Source organism: Mesoplodon bidens (genome assembly GCF_964165515.1).
Source record: "Mesoplodon bidens genome assembly, chromosome: 2".
NCBI lineage: Eukaryota > Metazoa > Chordata > Mammalia > Artiodactyla > Ziphiidae > Mesoplodon > Mesoplodon bidens.
This window is the reverse complement of record NC_138177.1, coordinates 166,051,664-166,075,592: the sequence shown is the minus strand read 5'-3', so window position 1 is coordinate 166,075,592 and position 23,929 is coordinate 166,051,664. Positions and strand designations below refer to the sequence as shown.

Here is a 23,929-nt window from a genome sequence, read left to right as displayed (position 1 = left end):
CCTCTTGAAAGGAACATAGGCCAACTGACTCAGTTAGTTTCACTGTGCTACGTACAAGGCCAAGGTTGTGGTCACCATCGCATGTATGCTTGAAGGAAAACTGCTCCCTGGCCACCTGCTATACGTATCTGTCTTCTTTGACCTGGCTGGCCTGCTTGTACCCACTGAATGGTGATCTCTGAAGGAAGTGGGAAGAAAGAAAACGGCAGTGGCTGAGCACCAATCCACTGCTACCAAGAAAAACCACTCATACCATGTGCCCTGGGGAGAGAGGAGGCCCTTCATGTTCTCAAGGCCTTCAACATACAGCTGTCTGGTTTAAAGTGAATGTTTAGGAGGGACTGGGAGTAGCAGGAAAAGGGAAGATTGAACAGTAAAGATGCTAACAGTGCTATTGCACATGTTAAGATTTTACTCATCTCCTTTTATCTGACCATCCGCACCATCATCTTTTTATTGCCATTTTTTGTTTTGACAGCATTTTCTACCATTTATATGTGAGTGATACTCATACTGAAAATGGTGAGGGTTAGAATATAAGACGTAACTTTACTTCTAAGACTTGAAAGCAAAGTATGCCCTTATATAAAATCACTTTTTTTTTTCAATGAGAAGATGGAGGAGAGTTGGGAAGGATATTATTGGTCTTTTTTTTCCCCTCCTTTTTGCCAGATGTGTCCCTGGTGCCTAGAGTAGTGCCTGGTACAAGTAAGCAAGTAGGCTGTCAGATACTTTTTGAATGAAGACTAAATGAAAAAGAGAACCAGTGTAGTTTAGTGATTGGCATACCATCTGGATTACTAAACCCTAGGTTTTCAGTCGGCTGAGCCAGGCTGCTCTTGACTCTTGGTTGTGGCTAGGATACAGATTCCTAGTACTTATAAAAACAGTCTAGGCCATGATAAAAAGAGTAGACTCATTGGTGAAAACAGCTGTTCTTGAACTCTTGTAAGTTGACCAGATTTTTATTAAATAGTGTAAATTTTCTGCGAATGAATGTAGTCCACTTAAGAACAAACCAACTAGGAACCCAGCCTGGCTGTCCTTCCTGGCTCAGTTTAACAGGGTTGGTAGGAAAACCCTGGGCCTTCTAAATGTGAGGCTTGGCTTGCCGGCTTTTTATACCCATCTTCAGGGCATGGCTTCTGACATAATCACCTTTCTTCATCCAGAAGGGTCAGTGCTAAAAGTATCCTTTCCTTTTACAGATTCCACCTTATGGACAGCCAGGCCCCAGCGGGTATGGTCAGCAGGGCCAGGCTCCATATTACAACCAGCAAAGCCCTCACCCCCAGCAGCAGCAGCAGCCCTACTCCCAGCAGCCGCCATCCCAGACCCCTCACGCCCAGCCTTCATATCAGCAGCAGCCTCAGTCTCAGCCACCGCAGCTCCAGTCCTCTCAGCCTCCGTATTCCCAGCAGCCATCCCAGCCTCCCCATCAGCAGTCCCCAACCCCGTACCCCACCCAGCAGTCCACCACCCAGCAGCACCCCCAGAGCCAGCCCCCCTACTCACAGCCGCAGGCACAGTCTCCTTACCAGCAGCCGCCACCTCAGCAGCCAGCATCCTCGACGCTTTCCCAGCAGGCTGCGTACCCTCAGCCCCAGTCTCAGCAGTCACAGCAAACTGCCTATTCTCAGCAGCGCTTCCCTCCACCACAGGTAAGAGGCCCCTTCCTCATGCCCTTCCCTACGTGTGACCGCAGACTTTGGGGGCTGGTGTCATGAGAACTTGGCCATACAAAATTGGTTCTCTAATTGAAACTAATAAAGATATACCTGCATAAAAACCTGTAGCTCTCCATACTCATGAAATAGGGCAATGGAAAGTTGCATAGGCAGAAAAGAAATAAAGATAATGGGACTGATTTTTTTTTTCTTTTTTTTTTTAACTCAGAATTCAGAACTTGAGCATCCAAGTTAGTTTGGTCTTTGTTAAAACAGTCGCTTTGGGAGGCTGTACTGTACATTCATCCAACTGCCATTCCATTCTGCTATTGCTCAAAATATTTTGGAGCCCTTCATTTGAAGTTGCTGTCAGAGCTGACATCACATTCTTTAGAATAGTCTCAGTGTTAGTAAATCTCTTATTTTTTTGAGAGTGGATTTGATTTTGGGAAATAGCTAAAATTCATCTGTAGCCATGTCTATGAACAAGGTAGGTGATAAAGTCTAAAAATAACAATTTGGGCTTTATTCTTTAAGGAGCAAAAAGAGGAGAATGACTGAGTGATGACAGGTCCATTAAAGATTTTGTGCATTGGTGGCATTGTTGGAATAAATATCTTTAAAGGAAGCAGTACTCATTTTAATGCAGAGGTCCTAGCATGAGTTTTTTGTTGGTGTTTTTGAATCAGGTGGTCTCACTCCTTGATAGATATAACTTGTAGTTAGCTAGACTTTAGCATTTATCCCCAAGTAACAGCTTTCTGTGGGTGGTGATAAATGGTCAAGAGTGCCATCAGAGAGTCTTAGGTCCACTGTTGACATTCTTTTTTTTTTTTTTTTCTTCTGTACGCGGGCCTCTCACTGTTGTGGCCTCTCCCATTGCAGAGCACAGGCTCCGGATGCGTAGGCTCAGTGGCCATGGCTCACGGGCCCAGCTGCCCCACGGTATGTGGGATCCTCCTAGACCGGGGTACGAACCCGTGTCCTCTGCATGGGCAGGCGGCCTCTGAACCACTGCGCCACCAGGGAAGCCCCACTGTTGACATTCTTAAGAGCCACAACTTGTTTTTTTCTGCCTTTGGATAATATTGTGTGTGATGGGCAGTCTCTCACACCTAGCTTCCCCTGTTGAAGAGAGTCTCAGGCCTTTCATCATGAAGCAAGCTTGCCTGGTTTATCAATACCAAGCTCTCACAGCTTTTGTTTTTCTTGTTTTAGGAGTTATCTCAAGATTCATTTGGGTCTCAGGCATCCTCAGCCCCCTCAATGACCTCCAGTAAGGGAGGGCAAGAAGATATGAACCTGAGTCTTCAGTCAAGACCTTCAAGCTTGCCTGTGAGTATTTCTGCCATCCTCTAAAAGGTGATGCGGGCAGAGAGAAAAACAAAGAAAACCAGTTTCTGATTGGATGTTTTGGTGGTATTGAGCTAAATGAATGATGAGCTATTCCTTGAATTCAGACTCAAAATTCTGAATAGGAATTTATGGACTGACCTTATAGAATGTCTGTTTTGGTTGCCTGCCCAGGGAGGAATATGTGTGTGATCTCTGTTTAGAGATCTAAACACTTTTAAAGTTTTTTTGTTTGTTCATCTTACTTTTGAGGGCTTAACTTTTAGGTGTTTGTCTGAGCGGTAAGCTAGGAGGTAGGATCTGGGGTGCATTCAGCATGGATTGCCACATTGAGCATGGCCGAGTAAAAGCAGATTTTCTAGTTGTTGTTTTGTGTGAATAGGTGCTTTTGTCTAGTAGAGTTTTTGGTGCCCAGATGCTTGATTAGTGTTTATAGAATGGACTGACAGTATCCTGAGAAAGACAGTGTGGTCTGCTGATTAAGAGCATGGGCTCTACACTCAGAGTTCCTGGGTCTGCATTTTGACTCTGCCGCTAACTCTGGATCCTTGAGCAAGTCACTTAACCTCTCCATGCCTTAGTTTTTGCATCTGTAAAATGAAACTCTTAAGTACCCACTTCATGGAGAGGTTAATATTAAATAAGTTAATATAAAGAGAGTCCTGGTGCTTGTAGGTGCTCCATAAATGTCAGCTGTTATCATCATCATCTTAGAGGGACTATACTTGATACTCAAAGGCAGTTAACACCAACTATTAAATAGTAGGCTGGTTCTGGGAACATTTACCTTTGGTCTTAGCTCTGCCACTACACGTAGGCAAGTCACTTAGGCTGGGCACAGGAGTAAAATGGGGTGTTCTGAAATCTAGTAAGACTGCAGGTAGCAAACCCTTCATTACAAATGTGGCTTCAGTTTAGGAAATGGAAATTCAGCCACAGGTGCAAATAAGATTCTTTTGAAATTTTGATTCTACTTGGATTTGAAGCTTGTCTCTTCATTTATTCTGACTTTGGAGAAAATGGTTTTGGGATCTTTAAGGAATAGGTGGGAGGCAGGAGCTCACTTCATCATGAAGCCTCCATGGCTTCCCCTGAAGATCTCTGAGCCATAACCTTAGCAGGGCAAGGTCTGTGGAGTCCCTCAGCACCTGTAATTCAGGCTTCCCAGGCCAGGATGAATAGCTATTGTCAGATGGGACTTCTGAGACTGTTGGCTTTCTCAGCTGAGGAACTGGGGGAGGAAATGTCTGAATAAGGCAATCACTCTTTGTTCCCTTCTCATTAATGTCTGTTGCAATCCTTTTCTGCATCCTGAACTTCACTGGAATGTGCTTTTTAACCTGATTCAGTCAGAACTGTGTAACCACTCCCTCATCATCTATGGTCTGTGGCTAAATCTGGGTGAGGTACTATTGTGGCAAGAATCCAAATTGGTGGATTTCTACCAGTGCTGTAAGTTGCTCCTCATCAAAAAGTTTCTGCTTGTTTCTAGTGACCTTTTGATTGGCCTGTATTTGATAGTTTTTAGTCCTGAGAAACCTAGCATACAAACATGTAGTGTGTCTTTTAAGGGTTGAGAGCCTTATACTGTTGAATCCAAGAGCTTGATTTGACCTTCTGAAGTGAAGACACTGGTAGCCTCTTGGGCCCAGGAGAGGGTTGTTCCTGGGTTAGCCTATCACAAGGAGCATTCCCAAGTTCAGGCTTCTACTGTAGATTCATACAAATGGGTCATTTGCTTTGTAGTAGAAGCTCCATGTGAGAGGTGAGCAGGCTGGGTTATTGGCATCTTGTTTGTTGAATTGCTTTTTATCCCTCTGCTACTTGGACAAAGAAACAAAAGGTGGTTTACTCTTCAAAATTTTGGTTTAATGCCAGATTTGCCTAGCCAGGCTGGGGAAATAGTCACATCTGAAGAAGGGAAAAGGCTGGATTCCCTGCAAGGGGCCCACTCCTTTCTTAAGCAGGAGTGTTAAGGGAACCTGAAGTTCGCCTGTGAATCCCTCCACTCAGCACGTGTTTGTTTGGCTCCAGAGCAGATGCTGTGCTGACTGGAGGGCAGCCCCATTAGTGTTCCACATCCCTCTTTTCAACCATTCGCCTTTCCGGCTTAGCCCTAAAGGCATTACAATTGTGACCCTTGACTTAAAGGCTCAGTATGGTTTCTGATCCTGATTATTATAAAAATTAGATTCTGAGGAGTTTTTGCTCAGCTATTAATGCCAAACCATTTAGCTACTATTATCCTGATTATGTTATCCCTCTATTAAAACCTCTCAATTATTTTTCATTAATCTTAGAATAAAATCCAAAATCCTTATTATTACGAAGGCTATTCTCCGCCCCCCTCCCCGCCCTCCCTTTCTGATTTAGTAGGTCTGGAGTGAGGTCTCATAATTTGCATTTCTAACAAATTCTTGATGCTGCTAGACCAAGGATTGCACTTTGAGAACCTCTGCTTCATCCTTTTTTACTCTCTGCCCTCTCTCGGTTTCTGTAAGGCCCCATGCCTTTTCTGCTTCCAGCCCCTTGCACACAGTCTTCCCTTTGCCTAATACACTTTTCCTCCTAACTTTTCCCATTCATATTTCAGACTACATCTTCAAGATCATTTCCTCAGAAAACTCCTTCCTAATCAAGCTTCAAAACTCAGCTTAAATAACTTCTATGATGCCTTCACTGACTAAAGACAGTTTTTTAAATCAATCAATTAATTAATTAATTAGGTTGTGCTGGGTCTTAGTTGCGGCAGGCAGGCTCCTTCGTTGTGGCATGTGAACTCTTAGTTGCAGCATGCGTGTGAGATCTAGTTCCCTGACCAGGGATCGAATCTGGACCCCCTGCATTGGGACCACAGAGTCTTAACCACTGTGCCACCAGTGAAGTCCCTAAAGGTAGTTTTTATTATTTTTTTTAAAAGCCTGCAATATTTAAGGTATACAAAAAGGTATAAAAAATAATTAGTTGCCTGAGTACCCATCTTTAGAAACCAAACCTTGCTGACACAGGTAAAAGCACCTTATATAGCCCAATGGGATCACTTCCCTAGCCTTGTGCCCAGAGAAGCACTATCCTGTATCTGAGGGTTTTTTGCTCCATCTTGCTAGAGTATTTTGCTGATACTTCTACATTGTTGGGTCTTTTCCACTAGACAGAAAGCTCCTGGAGGGTAGGCATTGTATTATTGACCTCTGTGCCTATAACACGTATTGCATTATACCCAAAACCAGTGGTTTTCTACCTTGGCTGCATGTTAGAATTACCTGGGAAGCAAATGATTTTTAAAACCAATGGCCAGGGTTCACAGAGTTCTGATTTGTTTGATATGGGGTGAGGCTTGGGCTTTGGTATGCTTAGAAGCTGTCCTGGGTGATTCTGATTTACAGCCCCTGTAGAGATCCACTAGTCCAAACTATGTCAGGTTCCTTTACTGTAATAGACCATCTTAGTGCCCATGCTTCTTGTCAGTGCTTATCTCAAGGGTAATTTCAATTACTTATTCCAAGCTTAGTGAGGGTAGACTTGCTTTGTCTTGCTCAATGCCATCATAGTGCCTGGCATATAGTAGGTTCCAACTCATTGAACAAATAAACCTGAGCAGATTCACTGATCATCCAAAAAGTGTATGGCTGACAGGGGACAGCGTGACCATATTACCAGATTGTTGTTTTCACTGCTAGTGCAAGGCGGTTATCACAGACTGTTATGGGAATGCCCAGATTTCATTTTAGAGGATAGATTAATTTATTTGTGCTTCCTGACAGTGGCCTTAGGAAGAAGTGGGGTTGGGGTTTGTCATTATCTTATAGCTACCACTTCACCTTATGTTAAGAAGGTTCTTGGGACTTCCCTGCTGGCGGTCCAGTGGTCAAGACTCTGTGCTTCCATTGCAGGGGGCACGGTTCAATCCCCGGTCAGGGGAAATAAGATCCTGCATGCCACACAGTGCAGCCAAAAAAAAGAAAGAAAGAAAGAAAGAAAGAAGGTTCTTGTAAGGGGTGGGTGAGCAAATCTCTAGGTGTTTCATTAAGTCTTCAGTTTTCTTTATTTTGGGTCAAAATCTGTAAGGGAGTCATCTGTAAATTGGTTTCTGACTTTTGATTATAGTCATTTTTGAGAATGACTTGGAGTTGCATCTTGAAAAGCTTCTATTTAAGTGATTCATTCAAGTGTATGTGGTTTCCTTGGAGTAATGATTGCTTCCCAAATTTTTCTTACTGCAGCGCATTTGTAAATTTACATGTTAGTCTTGAAAGTGTACCTGGGATAGAGTTTCCATTCAGTGGTGCAAAATGGATATAGGATTAAAAGCCTTGATCTGGTAGAGGTTAGCTATATCACTGCTTCTCAAACTTCAGCATGCATTAGGAATCATCTGGAGATCAATTAGAACAAGATTACTGACCTCTACCCAGAGAGATTCTGATTCAGTAGTTGTGGGGTAGGACCCAAGAATTTGCATTTCTAAGAAGCTCTCAGGTGGTGCTGTAGATCTAAAGACCATACTTGAATAACAATGAGCTTTGGTAGTCCTTTGAAAAGGGAAGAAAAAAATGACTAGACTAGGAAGCCACAGCGGCAACTTGAACAATAGTGGTGACTTACACTGTCCTTTGACTCTTGATGATCTGGAGGGAAGACTGTGGGTTGAAAATGAAGGAGGGGAGACCTTGGGAGAGACAGACTGCCTGCAGCTGTGCCCCCTGCAGTTTATTCCGAGGTTAGGGCAGCCCTTGCGTTGCCAGCACAGCCTGGGAGCTCTCAGCTCTGTGGCACTGATTGCTAGATCCCTTGTATAAGTTGTTCACCAAATCCTAGTCTACCTCAGAAATGGCTTTTAAATCCCTTGTCCTTCCTCATTGCCTTTCTTTCAGGCCCCCATTATCTCTCACCAGGTGTTTTGCTACAGAGTCCTGACCTGTTTCTTTTCCTTCCAAGTCTGTCCTCAACATAATCACCAGAGTGATCATCTTAAAAAATCAAACTTGGCAAGTTACACTATTGTTCTAAAACCTCTGGGTACTTGCTGCCTGTAGGTTTAAGCCTAAGTGTGACATACAAGTTCCTTTGTGATCTGGAGGATTGAGGATATTTTAAAAAGGAAAAGAAAAGTAGGTAAGTTCCCTGTCTTACCTGTAAAACCTGGCACCCTGTTTGCTGTGGTGGTCATATAGGAGGCAGAATACTCATTAGACAAGGGTTGAACTTTGATGACTTCTGAGGTAACCTAAACTCTTAAGTTGGTGATTCTGAATATGACATGGTTGCAACCCTCAAGGATCCTCCTCTGTTTAATTAGTAAAATAGATGGAAGAATGTGTGCCTGAATGTTACAGTGAATGCTATCAGGGCTTGGTGAACTCAGTGATCCATTTATGTCTAAATAATAGAGGGAAGACATCATGGCAGAAGTTTAGTTAGAATGCAGTAGGTATGGATGTATTGGGGTGGTTGGAAAGGAAAGTACAGCCTGAGCAGAGGCTAGGCGGGGGTAGGATGCAGTGTGGATGACACTTAGGAGGGCTGGTCAGGATCAGGCTTGCCGGGGTGGGGAGTAACAAACAGGATGGAAAGCTAGATCACAGGGGCTGGAGCTCTGGTGGGATAAGTGAGCCATTTGGATCTGATCTCATAGGCCTGCAGATACGTAATTAGGGCAATAACATGATGAAATTAATGTTTTACAAAAATGATCCATTGGTGTGTAGTATAGTTTGAAAAGGGGATAGTCTGCAAGCAAGGGGATAAGTTAAACCGTTGAAATAGTTCTGGTGTTCAGTGGAATTCTACCCCTCTGTCTCATTTACGTAACCACCTAGTCTTAGTTGTGAGATGCACAGGAAAGGATCTATAGAACTGAGAATAAGTGCATTCTACTGGCTGGAAAATTTAACAATATTGTATACTGGGTTGGGGCAGGGGTGGGGGGATCTCATTGACGGAAATAGAAAGGTTAATAGGAAAACTCATTTTTGAGGAGAAGTTAAGTTCCATATAGTGAGATATTGAAAAACAAATGCTTAGTTACTAGTTGGAGATAGGAGACTGAAACTTGGGTAAGAGCTGAGTCTGGATAGAACTTGAGAGTTGTCTGCATAGTGGTTAATAGTTAAACCATGGAATGAAGTTAAACCATGGAATAGTTAAACCTCCCAGACCATGCAGCATGGAGAGAGGAGCCAGATGGAGCCCTGGACAATGCCTGCGGTCACTGAGTAGAAGCACCCAACACGTAGCTGGAGAGATTGGAGGGGGACCAGGATTGTGTCATATTTCCATGTTTCTGGAAGCCAAGGAAGGGACAAAGATGGTGTGCATCTAAAGTATTTTCAGGGAATATAAAGTTAGATTTGTCATGAAGCAGGTTATTGGGATCCTTCGGAGGTAGGGAGAAGACCTAATTTCTGAGGGCTGGAGGGAAGGAAATGAGCAAGGGAAAGGTGTAAGGGTAACGAGCCCTCTTGAAAGGCATGGAAGGGGAGGAGGCAGCTGAATCGGCCTGAATTCCTTAGCTTCATCTCAAGACCCACATGTGTACAAAGCAGAGAGATACAGAACGGTGAAGTTGCTGGCAGAACATTAGGAACGTATAAACAGGCACATCTTTCAGGAGTTGTGAGAGAAGGGAATCAGGGACACTGGGTTAGCTTAAAAGGGACACTATATATCCTTGACTGAAAATGTCTCGGAGACTGCCATTCAAGATCTCAACCATATTTGTTTGCTCTGGTTAGATAGGAGTGGAAGTTGTTGATGCCAGGAGTGAGGTGAACAGGAGTAGGATTTTTTCCCCCCACCCCGATACGCGGGCCTCTCACTGTTGTGGCCTCTCCCGTTGCAGAGCACAGGCTCCGGACGCACAGGCTCAGTGGCCATGGCTCACGGGCCTAGCCGCATGTGGGATCTTCCCGGACCGGAGCACAAACCCGTGTCCCCTGCATCAGCAGGCGGACTCTCAACGACTGCACCACCAGGGAAGCCCAGCAGTAGGATTTTTAATGTCTGTTAAATTATCTAAAGACATTGTATCGCTTGGGTTTCCAAGCCCTTCTTTAGATTTCTACTTAATAACAAAGTAGCTATTAGCACTCATGCTTTACTACTCAAATCTTGAGAGCTTGGGTTATAGTGATCTGGAAAGAGGAAATGGGAGGGAACTCTTGTAGAATCTGAATCTTAGAGGGCAGGAGTGAAGCCAGGAAAGGATCTACAGCCAAAACGAATCTTCCTGGAAAGGCAGGAATTGAAATGTATTAAGTTGAGTAATCACTTCTATTTTACATAAGAAGAAACTAAGGCTCGGAATTGGGATTTGAATCCAGTTTTCTCTGATATTTTAGATGAAATATTTCCTTTAGCATCCCACCCAGCAGAGGAAATTCATGGACAATCTGATTCTCTCTTAATGTTTAGCCAAAAGCCTGAACCCTTTGTCATTTAACATTTACTAGATTTGCCCTAAAAGAAGAGTATAAATGTATCTCCATTTCCCTTTTTTGCCCAGACCTGCCTGTGATGGAGGCATAGATGAGTTGGGAACTGAAGGCACAGGGAGGAGTGGGAGAGGGACGATGGCCAAATCTATAGGTCAGGCCTGCTGGAGGAGCTGACCAACTAGGGAATCACCGCAAACAGTGAAAAGTTGACAAAAGTGGTTCTTTGGTTTCCTTGTGTTGTGTGGGAGCCTGTTCTGTGCCTTTAAAAAATTTTTTTTAATCTATTTTTTAAAATATTTATTTATTTATTTATTTGCCTGCGTTGGGTCTTCGTTGCTATGCACGGGCTTTCTCTAGCTGCGGCCAGCGGGGGCTACTCTTCATTGTGGTGCGTGGGCTTCTCATTGCGGTGGCTTCTCTTGTTGCAGAGCACGGGCTCTAGGCACGTGGGCTTCAAGTAGTTGAGGCACGCAGGCTCAGTAGTTGTGGTTCACGGGCTCTAGAGCGCAGGCTCAGTAGTTGTGGTTCATGGGCTTAGTTGCTCCACGGCATGTGGGATCTTCCCGGAATAGGGATAGAACCCGTGTCCCCTGCATTGGCAGGTAGATTCTTAACCACTGCACCACCAGGGAAGTCCTTGTGCCTTTTTTTTAAAGCAGTGTCCTGATTAATGCTAAAAATGCTAAAACTTTAATCAGTTAGGTCCTTGGTACTGGGGAAAATGTGGTCTATTATCTAGCAGTACAGTTATCACCTGGGAGCTTGCAAGAAATGCAGATACTTGGGCCCCACACTAACTTTATTGAATCCAACACTGTTAACAAGATCTCCAGGTGATTCATGTGTCTTATGGTTCTGAAGCAAGGAGGAGTTAGACCCTGAAAGCTGAGAGTAATATTTTCAAATAAAATATCATGCCAGAGACTTTGGAATACAATAAATTTTACCGTGTCTAGTAAACCAGTTGTTTTGTGGGTGCTCTGGGGGCCCTGACTCCCTGTGCCTACAGTCCAGATGCCATTATGGGGCCATCTACAGCTCCCAGCATACCTCTGCAACCTCATCTCTGGCCACTCGCGTGTGCCTTAAGCTCCTCACAAGCCGTGGTCCTTCCTGCCATTGTCCTTTTGCTTAAGGTGTGTGTGTGATCTCTGCTTCCCACCCCCCACCCACCCCCACCTTTTTTTTTTTTTTTTTAATGCCCAGCAAACTTCTACTTTGGCTTCAGAACCTAGCTGTGAAATACCTTCTCTGGGACTTCTTCCCATTTTCTTCATGTTGACGTAGCATTATGCTGGTACTTCTGCTTGAGTACTCAGGCCTGTGTCTAATACCTGTGTTAGGCAAATACTTAGTAAACCTTTGTTGACTAGCCCCTAGGTTCTTGCTACCTACCTGATCTTGGGGACCAGCTTTTTGTTGTCTAGGTTTATTGGTGAGGGGCTGGGGGGTGACAGAAATTCTCTAAAGGCTTAAAAAACTGGAATGTTTGAAGGATTTTAATTTCACACTGTTAGTGTTTCCTTTCATCACATTTCGTGGTAAAAGGAGGCAGGACCAACGGTTTTTGCCTAGGTTTTTGATGGCTTATTTTTAAAGGGATAACAGAAATGTCACTAGCAATTTTGGTACCCAGAGAAGCTGGGCCATTCTGAGGTTGGTGACCTGTTTTCTTTATATCTGACTGTGTATCTATGCTTGCTCCCCTTGAATGGTAATCCAGGTGCTCTTAGAAAGTCTCAGAAAGTAAATCCCCACCCCCTCTCACATATCTGCCCAGACTGCTCAGAGCAGCATGTACCCTGTGTGAGTAGCTATCCCTTCTCTAGAACACCGGTTCTCTGGCAGGACTAGCCAATCTGCTTCTCCATCTTAGTCACGCTGCTTTGGCCCTGATACTGCCTGGCGCCTGCTGGAGCCTGTGCTGCTTGCAGCAGATTACTGTATGCTTGTTCCTGGGCCCGTTTCCTGTTTCTATTCTAGTTGCTGGTGGCTCAGCTCTGCTTCCTGCCTGTGTGTCTCACACAGATTCCTCTTGCTGGAACCTTTTGTTTTCTTCGGAACAACTTCATTCTGAAAACTAACTGAGCCTTACGTCTAGTGTGGTGGCTCCTGGGCTCAGCGTTACTGAGGACTGGTGGGAAGTGCCCCATCCCCACCAAGCATATCACTTGGATTTGACCGTGTTTTTCAGTTTGTCCCCAATCCTGCTACAGGAAGCTGGTGGTTCGTTACTTCAACCAGAAATTGGTATAAGAAGATAAACTGGGATCTTGTAGGCCAGATGTATCTTCAGTCATTAGCAGTGCAGGGCTGTCAGGACTGTTGTGCCCTGGTTCTTTACCACCTGGAGTATGTAAAACATATTTCCTGCTGCTGAGGAAGACAGTTGGTACCCTTTCTAGCCCAAGCCCAGAGAATACTTCTTTGGGCTTGGGCAGGTAATGCTATCCTCCGCAGAGTAAAAGCTTACAGAGAATATAGGGATGGAAAGGAAAGCATGTGCTGACTCAACCTTCCAACTTATGTGAGCAGTTCAACACCCCTCAGAGCTTAGAGTGGGAGGGAGAAAGTACAGGAAGGTTGTAAAAAGGGAAGAAGTGAAGGAGGTTGTCTTGGGCAAATGTATTTTAAAGTTCTAGGCCTCCCCATCTTGCCCATTTTTCCCCAGAAGACTCTGACTCAGGGAATATGCTTTGTGAATAATTCTCTTCTTTCTCCTTCACAACTACTCTCTTGGGATCGTCTGACAGTACTGTGTCAGATAGAGTGGTTTCTACACTGAACCTAGGCCATGCTAAACCCTAGGTATGTTTAATAGAGAAGGATTTAATATAGGGAATTGGACTTAAAAATTGTTAGGAGGATTGAGGGAGCTTGCTCTAGGCTCGTCCTCCAGGAATCGGGATCTAGACCTAGATTTGACCCACCAAGGGAACTCCTGCTTTTGAGTCACTATCAGATTGAGTCTAAATCTGCTATCTAGGGATCAGTAAGCTGGAATCAAGAAGCAGCAGCTGCTGCTACCAGAACCAACACCCAGTTAACTGGAAGATGAAACCAAAATGCTCCTGTAGAAACAAGTGAAGGAGACAGAAGTATGATCACTGCCATACTTTGATCTAATCTTGAGTCTGATTCTAATTAGCAGAACCTGAATTATAGCCAAAACCTATCTGCAGGGATTCTGGGAAATGTCGTTTTTAGCTTTTTAACCTCTGCAATCAGGAAAAGGGTAGAAGGAAGTTAGCATGAGCTACTCCACAGAATATTCACCACACTTAACACAAACACCACCATCCCCTCTCACCCCACTCTTTACATATATGAGGAATCCAAGACCCAACAAGGTTAAAGGACTGGCCCAAGGTCATTCAGTAAATGAGAACGTGGGCTTCCCTAATAGTGAAAGCCCATTGCTTTTACAATTAGGACAAACTCCTATAAAGGGTGAGTAAAAAGCTCCTTTAAGGAAAGGAAGAGTGCCATATTCAGAAAACAGACTTTGGGGACTTCCCTCGTGGCACAGTGGTTAAGAATCTGCCTGCCAATGCAGGGGCACGGGTGCGAGCCCTGGTCTGGGAAGATCCCACATGCCGCGGAGCAACTAAGCCCGTGCGCCACAACTACTGACCCTGTGCTCTAGAGCCCGTGAGCCACAACTACTGAGCCCGCGTGCCACAGCTACTGCAGCCCACGTACCTAGAGCCTGTGCTCCGCAACAAAGAGAAGCCACTGCAATGAGAAGCCTGCACACCGCAACAAAGAGTAGCCCCCGCTCGCCGCAACTAGAGAAAGCCCACGCACAGCAATGAAGACCCAACGCAGCCAAAAAAAATAATAATAATAATAAATAAATAAATAAATAATTAAAGAAAAAAAGAGAAAACAGACTTTGTCTTCCATATTCTCTTCTCTTTGGGGAAAGGGAAGGAGGAGGTATGGAGAGATGTGGGGTTGCGACTTCTAGGCAAAGGTAGTGATACCGTAGCTTCTGGATTTGGGTCTCCTCCATAGGAAGATGTAGGAAGCATTTACTCTGGAAGAAAGAAACCTCAAAAACTAGAATTTCGGGCTTCCCTGGTGGCGCAGTGGTTGAGAGTCCACCTGCTGATGCAGGGGACGTGGGTTCGTGCCCCAGTCCGGGACGATCCCACATGCCACAGTGTGGCTGGGCCCGTGAGCCATGGCCGCTGGGCCTGCGCGTCCGGAGCCTGTGCTCCGCAACGGGAGAGGCCATAGCATTGAGAGGCCCGCGTACTGCAAAATAAATAAATAAATAAAATACAACGGGAATTTCTTGAACTTCCTGAGTCAGCCTATGAATGAACTCAGCTGCCTAGGTGACAGTAGCTTTCCTCCATCTGTCCCCCCTTCTCCTCCTCTCTTGTTGGTGCTTTTATAACCTGCAGAGCTGTCTGGGAGACTACCTTGGTGAAGTGCCCTGGTTCTGCCATTGTCCTTCTGCAAGGAGACCAAACAAAATCCAAAAGCTAGCCCCTAGATCTGGGATTGCGAAACGGTTTCTTGTCTGTCCGGGGAAGGTGGGTGAGGGGTAGCTTGGGCTTTTTGAACGAAGTCCTCCTAGAAATGCTATATTTACAGAAACCACTAGGGCCCCCCTGCACCAGAGTGAGAATCTTGGTCCAGAGAGGAGGGCCCATAGGTGTGAACTATGTTAACATACCTGATAAATCAAGCATGGAATCAGCTCTGTTGTCTTTTTCTCATATTTCTAAGATATTTGGTGTTCTATCTGAAAGTTGTGATGAAACTGGTATGTGATCTAGTGCTGTCCCTTTGGGGGCCAGTGCTTGATCTCTTGCTCCATCTACTTCTGTGGCCAGAACCTAGTTCTCTTCCCCACCTGGTGTCAGCATGGAATTGGCTGGTATTGTGACAATCTCATTGCTCTGAGGCGGAGCTCATCTCCAAGCTGTTAGCTTGCTTCCCCTTGGCTTTTCCCAAGGGAGCCAAGAAGCCATGCCTTGTTGAAGGTGGGAACTAGAGGTTGAAGGTTCAGACTGAGAGCAGATCTGTCCCTTAAGGCCGGCTTTGTTGTGGGAGGAATACTGACTGTTGTTTACTGAGGTGAGTGAAGGTAATTTCCTGATATTTGAGGGAGGGTAGGAGAGAAACCAAGTTCCAGATAAATTCACTGATGACAGAGGAACTGTCATCAAGAATATTCATTTTTTTCCCTCCTTGTCTTTTGCTTTTAGGACTTGACTATGTCTTTCCCTATGTACAGAGTTGTTTTTTGTTGTTGTTTTTTGGTTTTAAAGGCCTTCAGGGCTGTCTTTTCTGGTTTAGGATTCTATCCATTCCCCACTCTCAGATTTGTTTGTTCCACCCCCTCCCCCCAAATCTTTGGATTTTATCTAGACCCGTAGGTCATGGTAGGGAAGACCACTGGCAAATATAAATTTAGGGCTTTAAATATCAAACCAAGGAGGCCATCCAGCCCCCTAGACCTTGGTCTACGCTGTGTTCAGCACAGTGCCAACTTTACCTTCCCTACTTGTGCACATTACGTCCTCGCTTTCTGGTTGCTGTATTTCTGAGGAGCAGCCAAATGAGGTGAGGCCTAAGGCAGTACCCCTCCCCCTTACACTTCTCAGATCTAGAATTCTGCTGTCTTTTCTGTGTTCCTTTCCCCTGCCCTTTTTCCTATTCTCCTTACTCAAGTTCTAGGATCCAAGCTGATGATCATGATGGAACATGGTCTGTGTGGTTGGCCTTCCTGACAGGGAGTGCAAGCTTGGAGAAAGTAGGGGGTTCTCAACTTCTTTGTCTTCTCTAGCTTTACAGTGCTCATTTCCTGCTGGGATTAGAATAGCCCTATTCCATAAATATGCACTGATCTTGACTGCTCTAACTCAGGCCCAGCTCTGACCTAGTTTCATTTTTTTTCAGATTTGAGTCTTAGCAGCTAGTGACCCTTACAACACGCTGTACACTTTTGGCCAAGAGGTGGTTTCTGACTAGATGAGACGTTCTCTAATGAGAAATGCCTAAGTGAGAAACCTTGGCAGGGGAGGGGTATGTGTCAGAAGGCTGGTCAGGTAGGTAACATGGGTATTATACAGACGTGGTGGGGTCTGTGACAAACTAGAAAGCAAGGTCTCAATCGATCAGCGCCTCTGGGAGTTCTCAGATCTATTCTTTTCACAAGTTGGGAACCTGGATTTTTTTATGTAAAACATCTGAATTATTAGAAAGGTCTCATGGGGATGCTTGGGCAATGGATTAAAAGGTTCTCCGGGGCCTGTGGGTCTGCCCCTGCAGCTCCTTGTGGATTGCCCATGTAGCTTTGGTTCCCTTGAGCTGGTGCTTACAATTTTTCTGGGTTTAGGGGCCAGCTGTGGGAAACACCATCTATCTGTTGCCAACTCTTATTGTGTTTTTGGTGTTTGTTTTATTGGCTTGGGGAGGGGGACGTGCAGGGGAGATGTTGAGCAGAAGCACTCAATGTGATTAAACCTCTAGCCGAGCAGATATGTGGGAGCAGAATATATCGACCCCTGGAAAATCAATGACTGCTGCAGTGGCCGAGCTGCTGTTTGAAGGGGCGCCCACTGCAGGAATGCCGGTAGCCCAACACTCTTTCTTCTCCCCTCTTTTTACCTCAGCGGCGCTCTCAGCCTCCACCCAAAGGGTCAGACCTACCTCAAGAGATTTTGCTGAGGTGGATTAGAACAGCAGGTTCTTGTTTTTTGTAATTAGATTGAAATTTCTCCAGTGACACAGAGCCCCGCCTCCCGACAGCCTCCTTGCTGGACGTTCCTTCCCTGCACTGCAGTTCTATCAAGAGCTCTTATCAAGTGGCTGAGGCCCTTTCAGGATTGCACTTCTCAGTTTTAGGCAGGAGAGTCAGTTCCCTTGATGACAACACCCAAGAGTCCCTCCTTCATTGTGGAGGTCTAGAGTGGAGGTGTGCAGGGTTAGGTGGGGGAATGACCATTAAAGGAAAGAGACTAACAGAGATTGGGTCTAAAGAGGATGCCTTTGAGTAACATTTATCAAGCATTTATAGTCTTTTGTGTGCCTGGCATTTTTCTGGTCACTAATAACATAGGAGAATATAACTCCTAAGGCTAATGAGGAAAAAGGCAGATTCAGCACAGTACCATCAGTCCTGAACATTGGGTCTAGAGGATCTTGAAGGGACTCTGGGCTCTGCCAGCGGAGCGAGGGTGAGGGGTCAGGGTAGTTATACTGTGATTGTGGCGGCTTTGCCCCCACAAAGCTGTTCTCATCTTTGAAGATCCCAAGGCAGAAAACAATTTTAGTCTATAGTTGCTACACCTATAGTGCAACTTCAAGCAACTGTTCTTCCCAACCAGTTCTCTTTGATGGCTGGGAAATGGGCTACCCTGTTGCCTTAGAGGAGAGCTCTGTTGCCCCATTGTTGGAGCATGGCTGCGGGCAGGGGGTTGAAGCTTGCTTGGCTCATGCCCCCAGAAAGGAGTAGTTTGGGAGCTGGGGCTCCTAAACAAGACCCAATTGTCCTGCAGTTTGCAACGGTGGCTGCAGGGCTGGGTGAGGAAGAACGTGTGAAATTATCCGAGATGAGGCTAGGAGCGTTTTGACTTCTCTCTGTGGGCCACACCCTTATGCTTGGTAATAGGATTAAGGCACAGGAGTACCAGCAGAGAGAGATCAGACACCTACTTTCGTGGGACTTAACTTCCTGCTTATCTCCCTAGATTCTAAGTCACTCTCTCCTCCGTCCTCACCCCTGTACATTAAGTATCCTTCTAAGGACCCAGAGGAGAGGAAAAGTACTATACCCTTTAGTATAGAAAAAGTAGGTTTAAATTAAGTGAGTTATAGGTGACAGGGCTGACTTGAAATAACCATGAAAGAAAGTTTAGAAAGGAAGAGTGATTTATAAGGAAGAGTGGCTAGGAAAGAGAGGAACGCATAGCATTGAAGACTGGTCGAGTTGGATTATCTAGTTTTATTCTTTCCTTCTGCAGAAGAACTAGGTGATGCCTAGTGAGGTTAGCCTCTTAGAGTCATGTAGCTAATCACCTGGTGTGTCTGGCGACAGACTCTTGTTGCCTCCCCTTGTCTGGAGCATGGAGCCTAGCCTTTGATAGTGGCAAACTTCCACCTCATGGTGGAAAGAGGGCAGGCTTTGGAATCAAAAATATGGGTTTAGACCCAGTTCTTCTGTTTAATAGCTTTCTCTCCTTGGGTAAGTCATTTAACTTCTGAGCCTCTTGCTGCTTTGTTAAAATGGGGATGATACCTACCTCAGAAGATTGTGAGAATGAAACGTGAGACAGCCACGTACCTTAGGGTTGAACACATGATAGTCACATATTCGTGTCAGTTCTGAGTCCCTTAAAGAGGGAGACACGAAGGGACTTGCTTTATTCCTCTTTCCAACATCCTTTGAATTTGGAGATTTGGTCTCCCAGAGCTTTCTTTATGAAATTTGTTGAGTATATGTAGGGGATTTCGTCTTGGAAGTGGGCCCCTGAAAAGCATTCTGGAGACAAGAAGAGTCTGACCTTTCTCTACTGTGCATTTCCCACCAGGCAGCCAGAAGGTACCAAGAAGAAATGATTCATTATCGCCAAAATAAAAGCTTGTAGAAAAAAAGAAGTGGGAGTTTGGTGAGGGGTTTTTGGGAACTTGGGGTGGGGGTTAAGAAATAAGAGTTCTCTGAGCCTTTCCCAGAGCAGTTTCTTCTGTTCCACACAGTGAGTACAGTCCAGGCAGGAGATGGTGCTTGGTCCTAAGCTGCAAGGATAGTTGCCAGCCTCTGTGTCTTTTCTTTCCCCTTCCTTACCACCTGCTTAAATCCTGACTTGGAAGTAAGAGGCAGCCTCTTCTGTGTGTTGATTCGTTCTTGGCATTTCCGCCAGCACCGCTACCGCTAGCCTGCTCTCAAGGGAGAGATGGCATTTAGTCTCTTGGACTAAGACCACTTATTAGAACAGCAGAGCAGCAGTCCTGTAACTCTGGAGTCCCTTCTACCCTGGGTGGGTCAGATCGCCCATCTTTCCATTTAGCAAAGACTGAGGAGAAAAAAGAGAGAATTATTGTACTGAATATTTTTTGTGAGTGTTTGATAGAGGTAGCTCTTCCTCTCCTGACCCTTGACAAATATGTTGCTTAAAGAAGGCTTTATGAAAAATCAGCTCTCCCCAAAATGTATTTGCCTTAAGTAGTTCTGAAGTAACTAAGTTTGTCTTTTTCCTTGAAGTTTGTTAAAACTGTTGCCTCCTTTCCTACCATCTGCCTTTCATCAAAGGTTAAGTTTCCCAACCTCTTCTGTGTTCTTCAGGATTTCCTCCCATTCTCCAGCCTGGGAGCAGCCTCCCACAGGGACCGTGGGTCTGTTAGGCTAGGCAAGTATGTGTGTAGAATTTACCTGGGGCGGATGGTTTCCCTGCCAGTAGTCAGCACAACTTGGCAGAAGCTCTTCACAACTGAAAGAATATGAGGACTCCATCTGGGGGTTAACAAAAGCTCTGTTTCTCGAGGATTCAGCCAAATTTATGAGAAAACCCTGAATCTGAGCATTGCTATGAGCTTGTTCTTTAGACTTCCTTATTGATGTTGCTTAATCTGTTCAGCAAAATGAGCTGATGTCATCCTTGTGACTCTGTGTCGGAAGATTGTTTAAGCCCCCCACCCCCACCCCGTAACCCTGATCTGGTATCTTCCTGCTTGAAAATGTACTTAATCAGGCAGCCAGTTCATGTTAGAATTTGTAGCTCTTCCTGTGAGAGCACTGCAAACACCACGCCCCGCCCCCCCCACCCCCCACCCCAGTGAGGTATGGACTGTGTGATTTCGGGCATGGTTTTGTTGTGGTGTGAAGAGGTGTTAGCTGCTGAGTTCTGTTTGTCAGCAGAGCCTGACAGACCCATGCTGGCACTCGCTGGGGCTGGGCAACCAATCACAGCTGGAACAGTTATCGTCATGGAATCCCTATGGGCTTCCTCTATCAGGTCACATCCCAAAATAACATTGGGCAGTATTTCAAGTGAAGAAACGAAGGCTTTCGGGGCTGTAGCCAGCCTGGAGTGTGAGATTCTGTGTGAAATAGTTGGACCTGCTCCAGCGCTTTTGATCTGCATGGTAGATGAGCAATAAAATGCATGAAACACGTTGGAAACACGTGAGGAAATTCTCCCTGGCCCTGCTGCTTCCTTGGAACTGGCAGGGCACTGAGTGGGCTGATCCTCACCTCCTATCTCTCAGCAGGATTATGCTTGGAGGAATGCAAGCCCGGGAAAAGAGATCTTTCCACTTACAGAGCATTGCTACAATTCTTTCAGCAGTCCTCCTAGAAGACACCTGTTAGGGTGGGCTCTTTTGGGAGAACTGAGAACCTGAGTCCTGAAATGCTGAAGGTCACCCCACCAGGGAGAGAGAATAGGGGCTTGGATTGATTGAACTTTGTCTGTGTGATATGTGTGGTGTAGAAAGCCGAACTTGTTAGGCACATTGAAGTCTGACTCAACAACCAGACATCCGGCTTTTTGTGGAACAAAAGACCTGAAAAACTGGCTTTCTGTAGGGTAGAAAGCAGAGGTGTGTCCTGTGCAATAAAAGGACGTGGAGATCAGAGCAATATCTGTTCCTGTAGATGGAGGAGGGAGACTTCTTCTGGAGTCTTCTGCCTTTACCACTCCCTCTCATTTCCCAATAAAAACATTTACTGTGATTAGCCGCTCAGATTGATGGGTATGTCTTACATCTTATACTGCTGTGTGTAGTTGTATCTCTCATTCAGGGTATTGCTGCTGGTATTGCATTTTCCATATGGCCCTGACTGTATGGTGCCGGTAGAGTTTCTTGCAGATGCCCCAGACTCAGATTTGTCACAGACTCAGATTTGTCCAGTCCTTTCGTCGTATAAGTGAGAAAACTGAAGCCCAGCTTGTTGCTAGCTTGCCCAAGGTCACAACTGATAAGTACCAAGAGCTGGGCTTTGGTCTCCTAACTCAAGGTTATGATGCTTTTTCCTCAGTCTATATAGTATCACAGCATAGTGGAAAGAGAAAGAACATAGGCTTTGGGGTTCAGCAGATCTGGGTTCAAAGTCTAATTTCTGCCACATGGCTTGGGCATGTAACCCCGTCTCTGAGCATCCGCTTGCTCCTTTTCAACATGTTAGTGGTGGTAGTACCTACTTCCAAGAATTGTAGAAAATTAAGTAACTCCATAAAATGCCTGACACATTGTAGATGCTCAAATGATAGTTATTGTTAGTATTAATATAAATGATCTGTTCCTTCCTATGCTAACATTCTGGTTCTTAATATTTTTTTAAATCAACTCCCCCCCATGCTGACCAGTTGCCATCTGATGAAAATGACAGTTTGAGAGACTGGCTTCAAACCAACCAAATGAGAGAGATAAGAAGATTAATGCTGATTCTTCCCCTGTGGTTACTCTGTGCCCAGGCATCCCAGCCCACGTGGACTGCTGTTGACAGTGGTTTACTTAGTACTTTTTCTCTACGACCCTCAGGGCACTTTACCAAAACTGACAGCTCTCCTCAGAATGCCTCTGTGAATGAAGGAAGCCACCACATTGCCACCACCGGTGCCTCCAGGGTCCTGAGAGCCCAATCCCAGGGGCTGCCAGTGGTTTTTTTGAGGCTCCTGGGATCCCTCAGGTGGGCTAGGACATTTGCTTGTTTATCTATGGAGAGCCTGGTTTTTAACAGACGTGTAACTGAAAGAGCATCTGTAGGCCCTGCTCTGACCCCATAGCAGTGGTTGGTGGGTTAGTGGGGTTTTTTCCTTTTTATTTTTTTTTGATATATATTTGATATACAATATTATATTAGTTTCAGGTGTACAGTATAACAATTCAGTATTTGTATATGTTGCGAAATGAGTAACACAATGAGTCTAGTTAACATCGTCACCTGTATAGTTACAGAATATTTTTTTCTTGTGATGAGAACTTTTTAAAGATTTCAGTTATACAGTTTTACTAACTTTAGTCACCATACTGTACATTACACCCCCATGGCTTATTTATTTTATAACAGGAAGTTTGTACCTTTTAACCCCCTTCTCTGATTTCTCCCCCACCACCTCTGGCCACCACCAATCTTCTCTGTGAGCTTGGTTTTTGTTCTGTTTTGTTTTAGATTCCACATGTAAGTGAGATCACAGTACTTATCTTTCTCTGTTTGACTTATTTCACTTAGCATAGTGCACTCACGGTTCATCCATGCTGTCACAAATGATAAGATTTCATTCTTTTTTATGACTGAATAATACTATTCCTGTGTGTGTGTGTGTGTGTGTGTACACCACATTTTGTTTATCCATTCATCTGCCGGTGGACATTTAGGTTGCTTTCATGCCTTGGCTATCATAAATAATGCTGCAGTGAACATGGGGGTGCATGTATCTTTTCGAGTTAGTGTTTTGGTTTTCTTTGGATAAATACCCAGATGTGGAATTGCTGGATCATGTGGTAGTTCCTTTTTTTTTTTTTTTTTTTGAGGGACCTCCATACTGTTTTCCATAGTGGCCGCACCAGTTTATATTCCCACCAGCAGTGCGTAAGGGTTCCCTTTTTTCCACATCCTTGCCAATACTTGTCTCTTTTCGTCTTTTTGTTAATAGCCATCCTAACAGACGTGAGGCTTATTGTGGTTTTGAATTGCATTGTCCTGATGGTTAGTGATGTTGAACATCCTCTTTTTTTCCTCCTCAGTTCCTCAGAAGGTCTCCAAGGATATACACCAGATGGAATAGGGGTTCCTCTATTGAAGGCAGCAGAAAGAGAGCAAAGGGGACTTTAAGTTTACCTATACTATCTCAACTGTTTTTACCATGAGAATGTTCATGTTTTACTTGTTTAATCAAAGACAGAAATGTTTAAAACACTTAATTTTTCAAGGCCATTTGAAGAGCTCTTGTCTTAAGGATAGACCTTCAATTCCTGTTTTGTTCCGAAATATGCTGATTTATTTTTCCTCTAAGCAAGTAGCTCTTATTACTAGAAGCTGCTGGTTTGGTGAGGAATGGAGACAATAGGAGGGAATGCTGAGGAAAGCTACTGGTCCCTAAAACAGAGCACTGGGCTGTGGTTTCTGTTATAAACCAGGGCTTTTAACAAGTGGCTTTCAAGGCCTTTTCTGGCCTACACAGTTGGCTCCTCTTGTCATCTTGCTGCCTCTTTGAGTTTACTCTCCTTGGTTCAGAAGCTAGGTGTTCCTGGTACAGCTTAGCCCTCAACGTGGGGAAGGAATCCTCCTCTCTTGGGATGAACCTAGGGCTCTTCATAGCTCCAGGTACTTTAGTCCTTTGAGAGGAAAGAGGCCCTTTGGTGTTACCTAGAGGAGGGCTTCTTGAATTCTCTTCCATGCTGGGACTAATTCTAGTTGCAGTTTGAAAGCATGCTATGGTGTACTGGGTCTGCTTCTTGTAGGAAAGCTAGCATTTTCTGACTTCTCAGCTAACACTGAGAGCTGAAGACAGA

At 44.8% G+C, this 23,929-nt stretch overlaps 1 protein-coding gene across 2 annotated transcripts in view; it reads left to right on the top strand.

Annotated features, from left to right (window-relative positions):
- ARID1A (AT-rich interaction domain 1A) overlaps window positions 1-23,929 on the top strand; it is a 71,409-nt gene that overhangs the window by 27,159 nt on the left and 20,321 nt on the right. For both annotated transcript variants that reach the window (XM_081217718.1, XM_081217717.1), the window contains exons 3-4: window positions 1,209-1,661; window positions 2,886-3,002. In XM_081217718.1, the coding sequence (XP_081073844.1) occupies window positions 1,209-1,661; window positions 2,886-3,002 (570 nt within the window). The remainder of the gene's footprint in view (window positions 1-1,208; window positions 1,662-2,885; window positions 3,003-23,929) is intronic.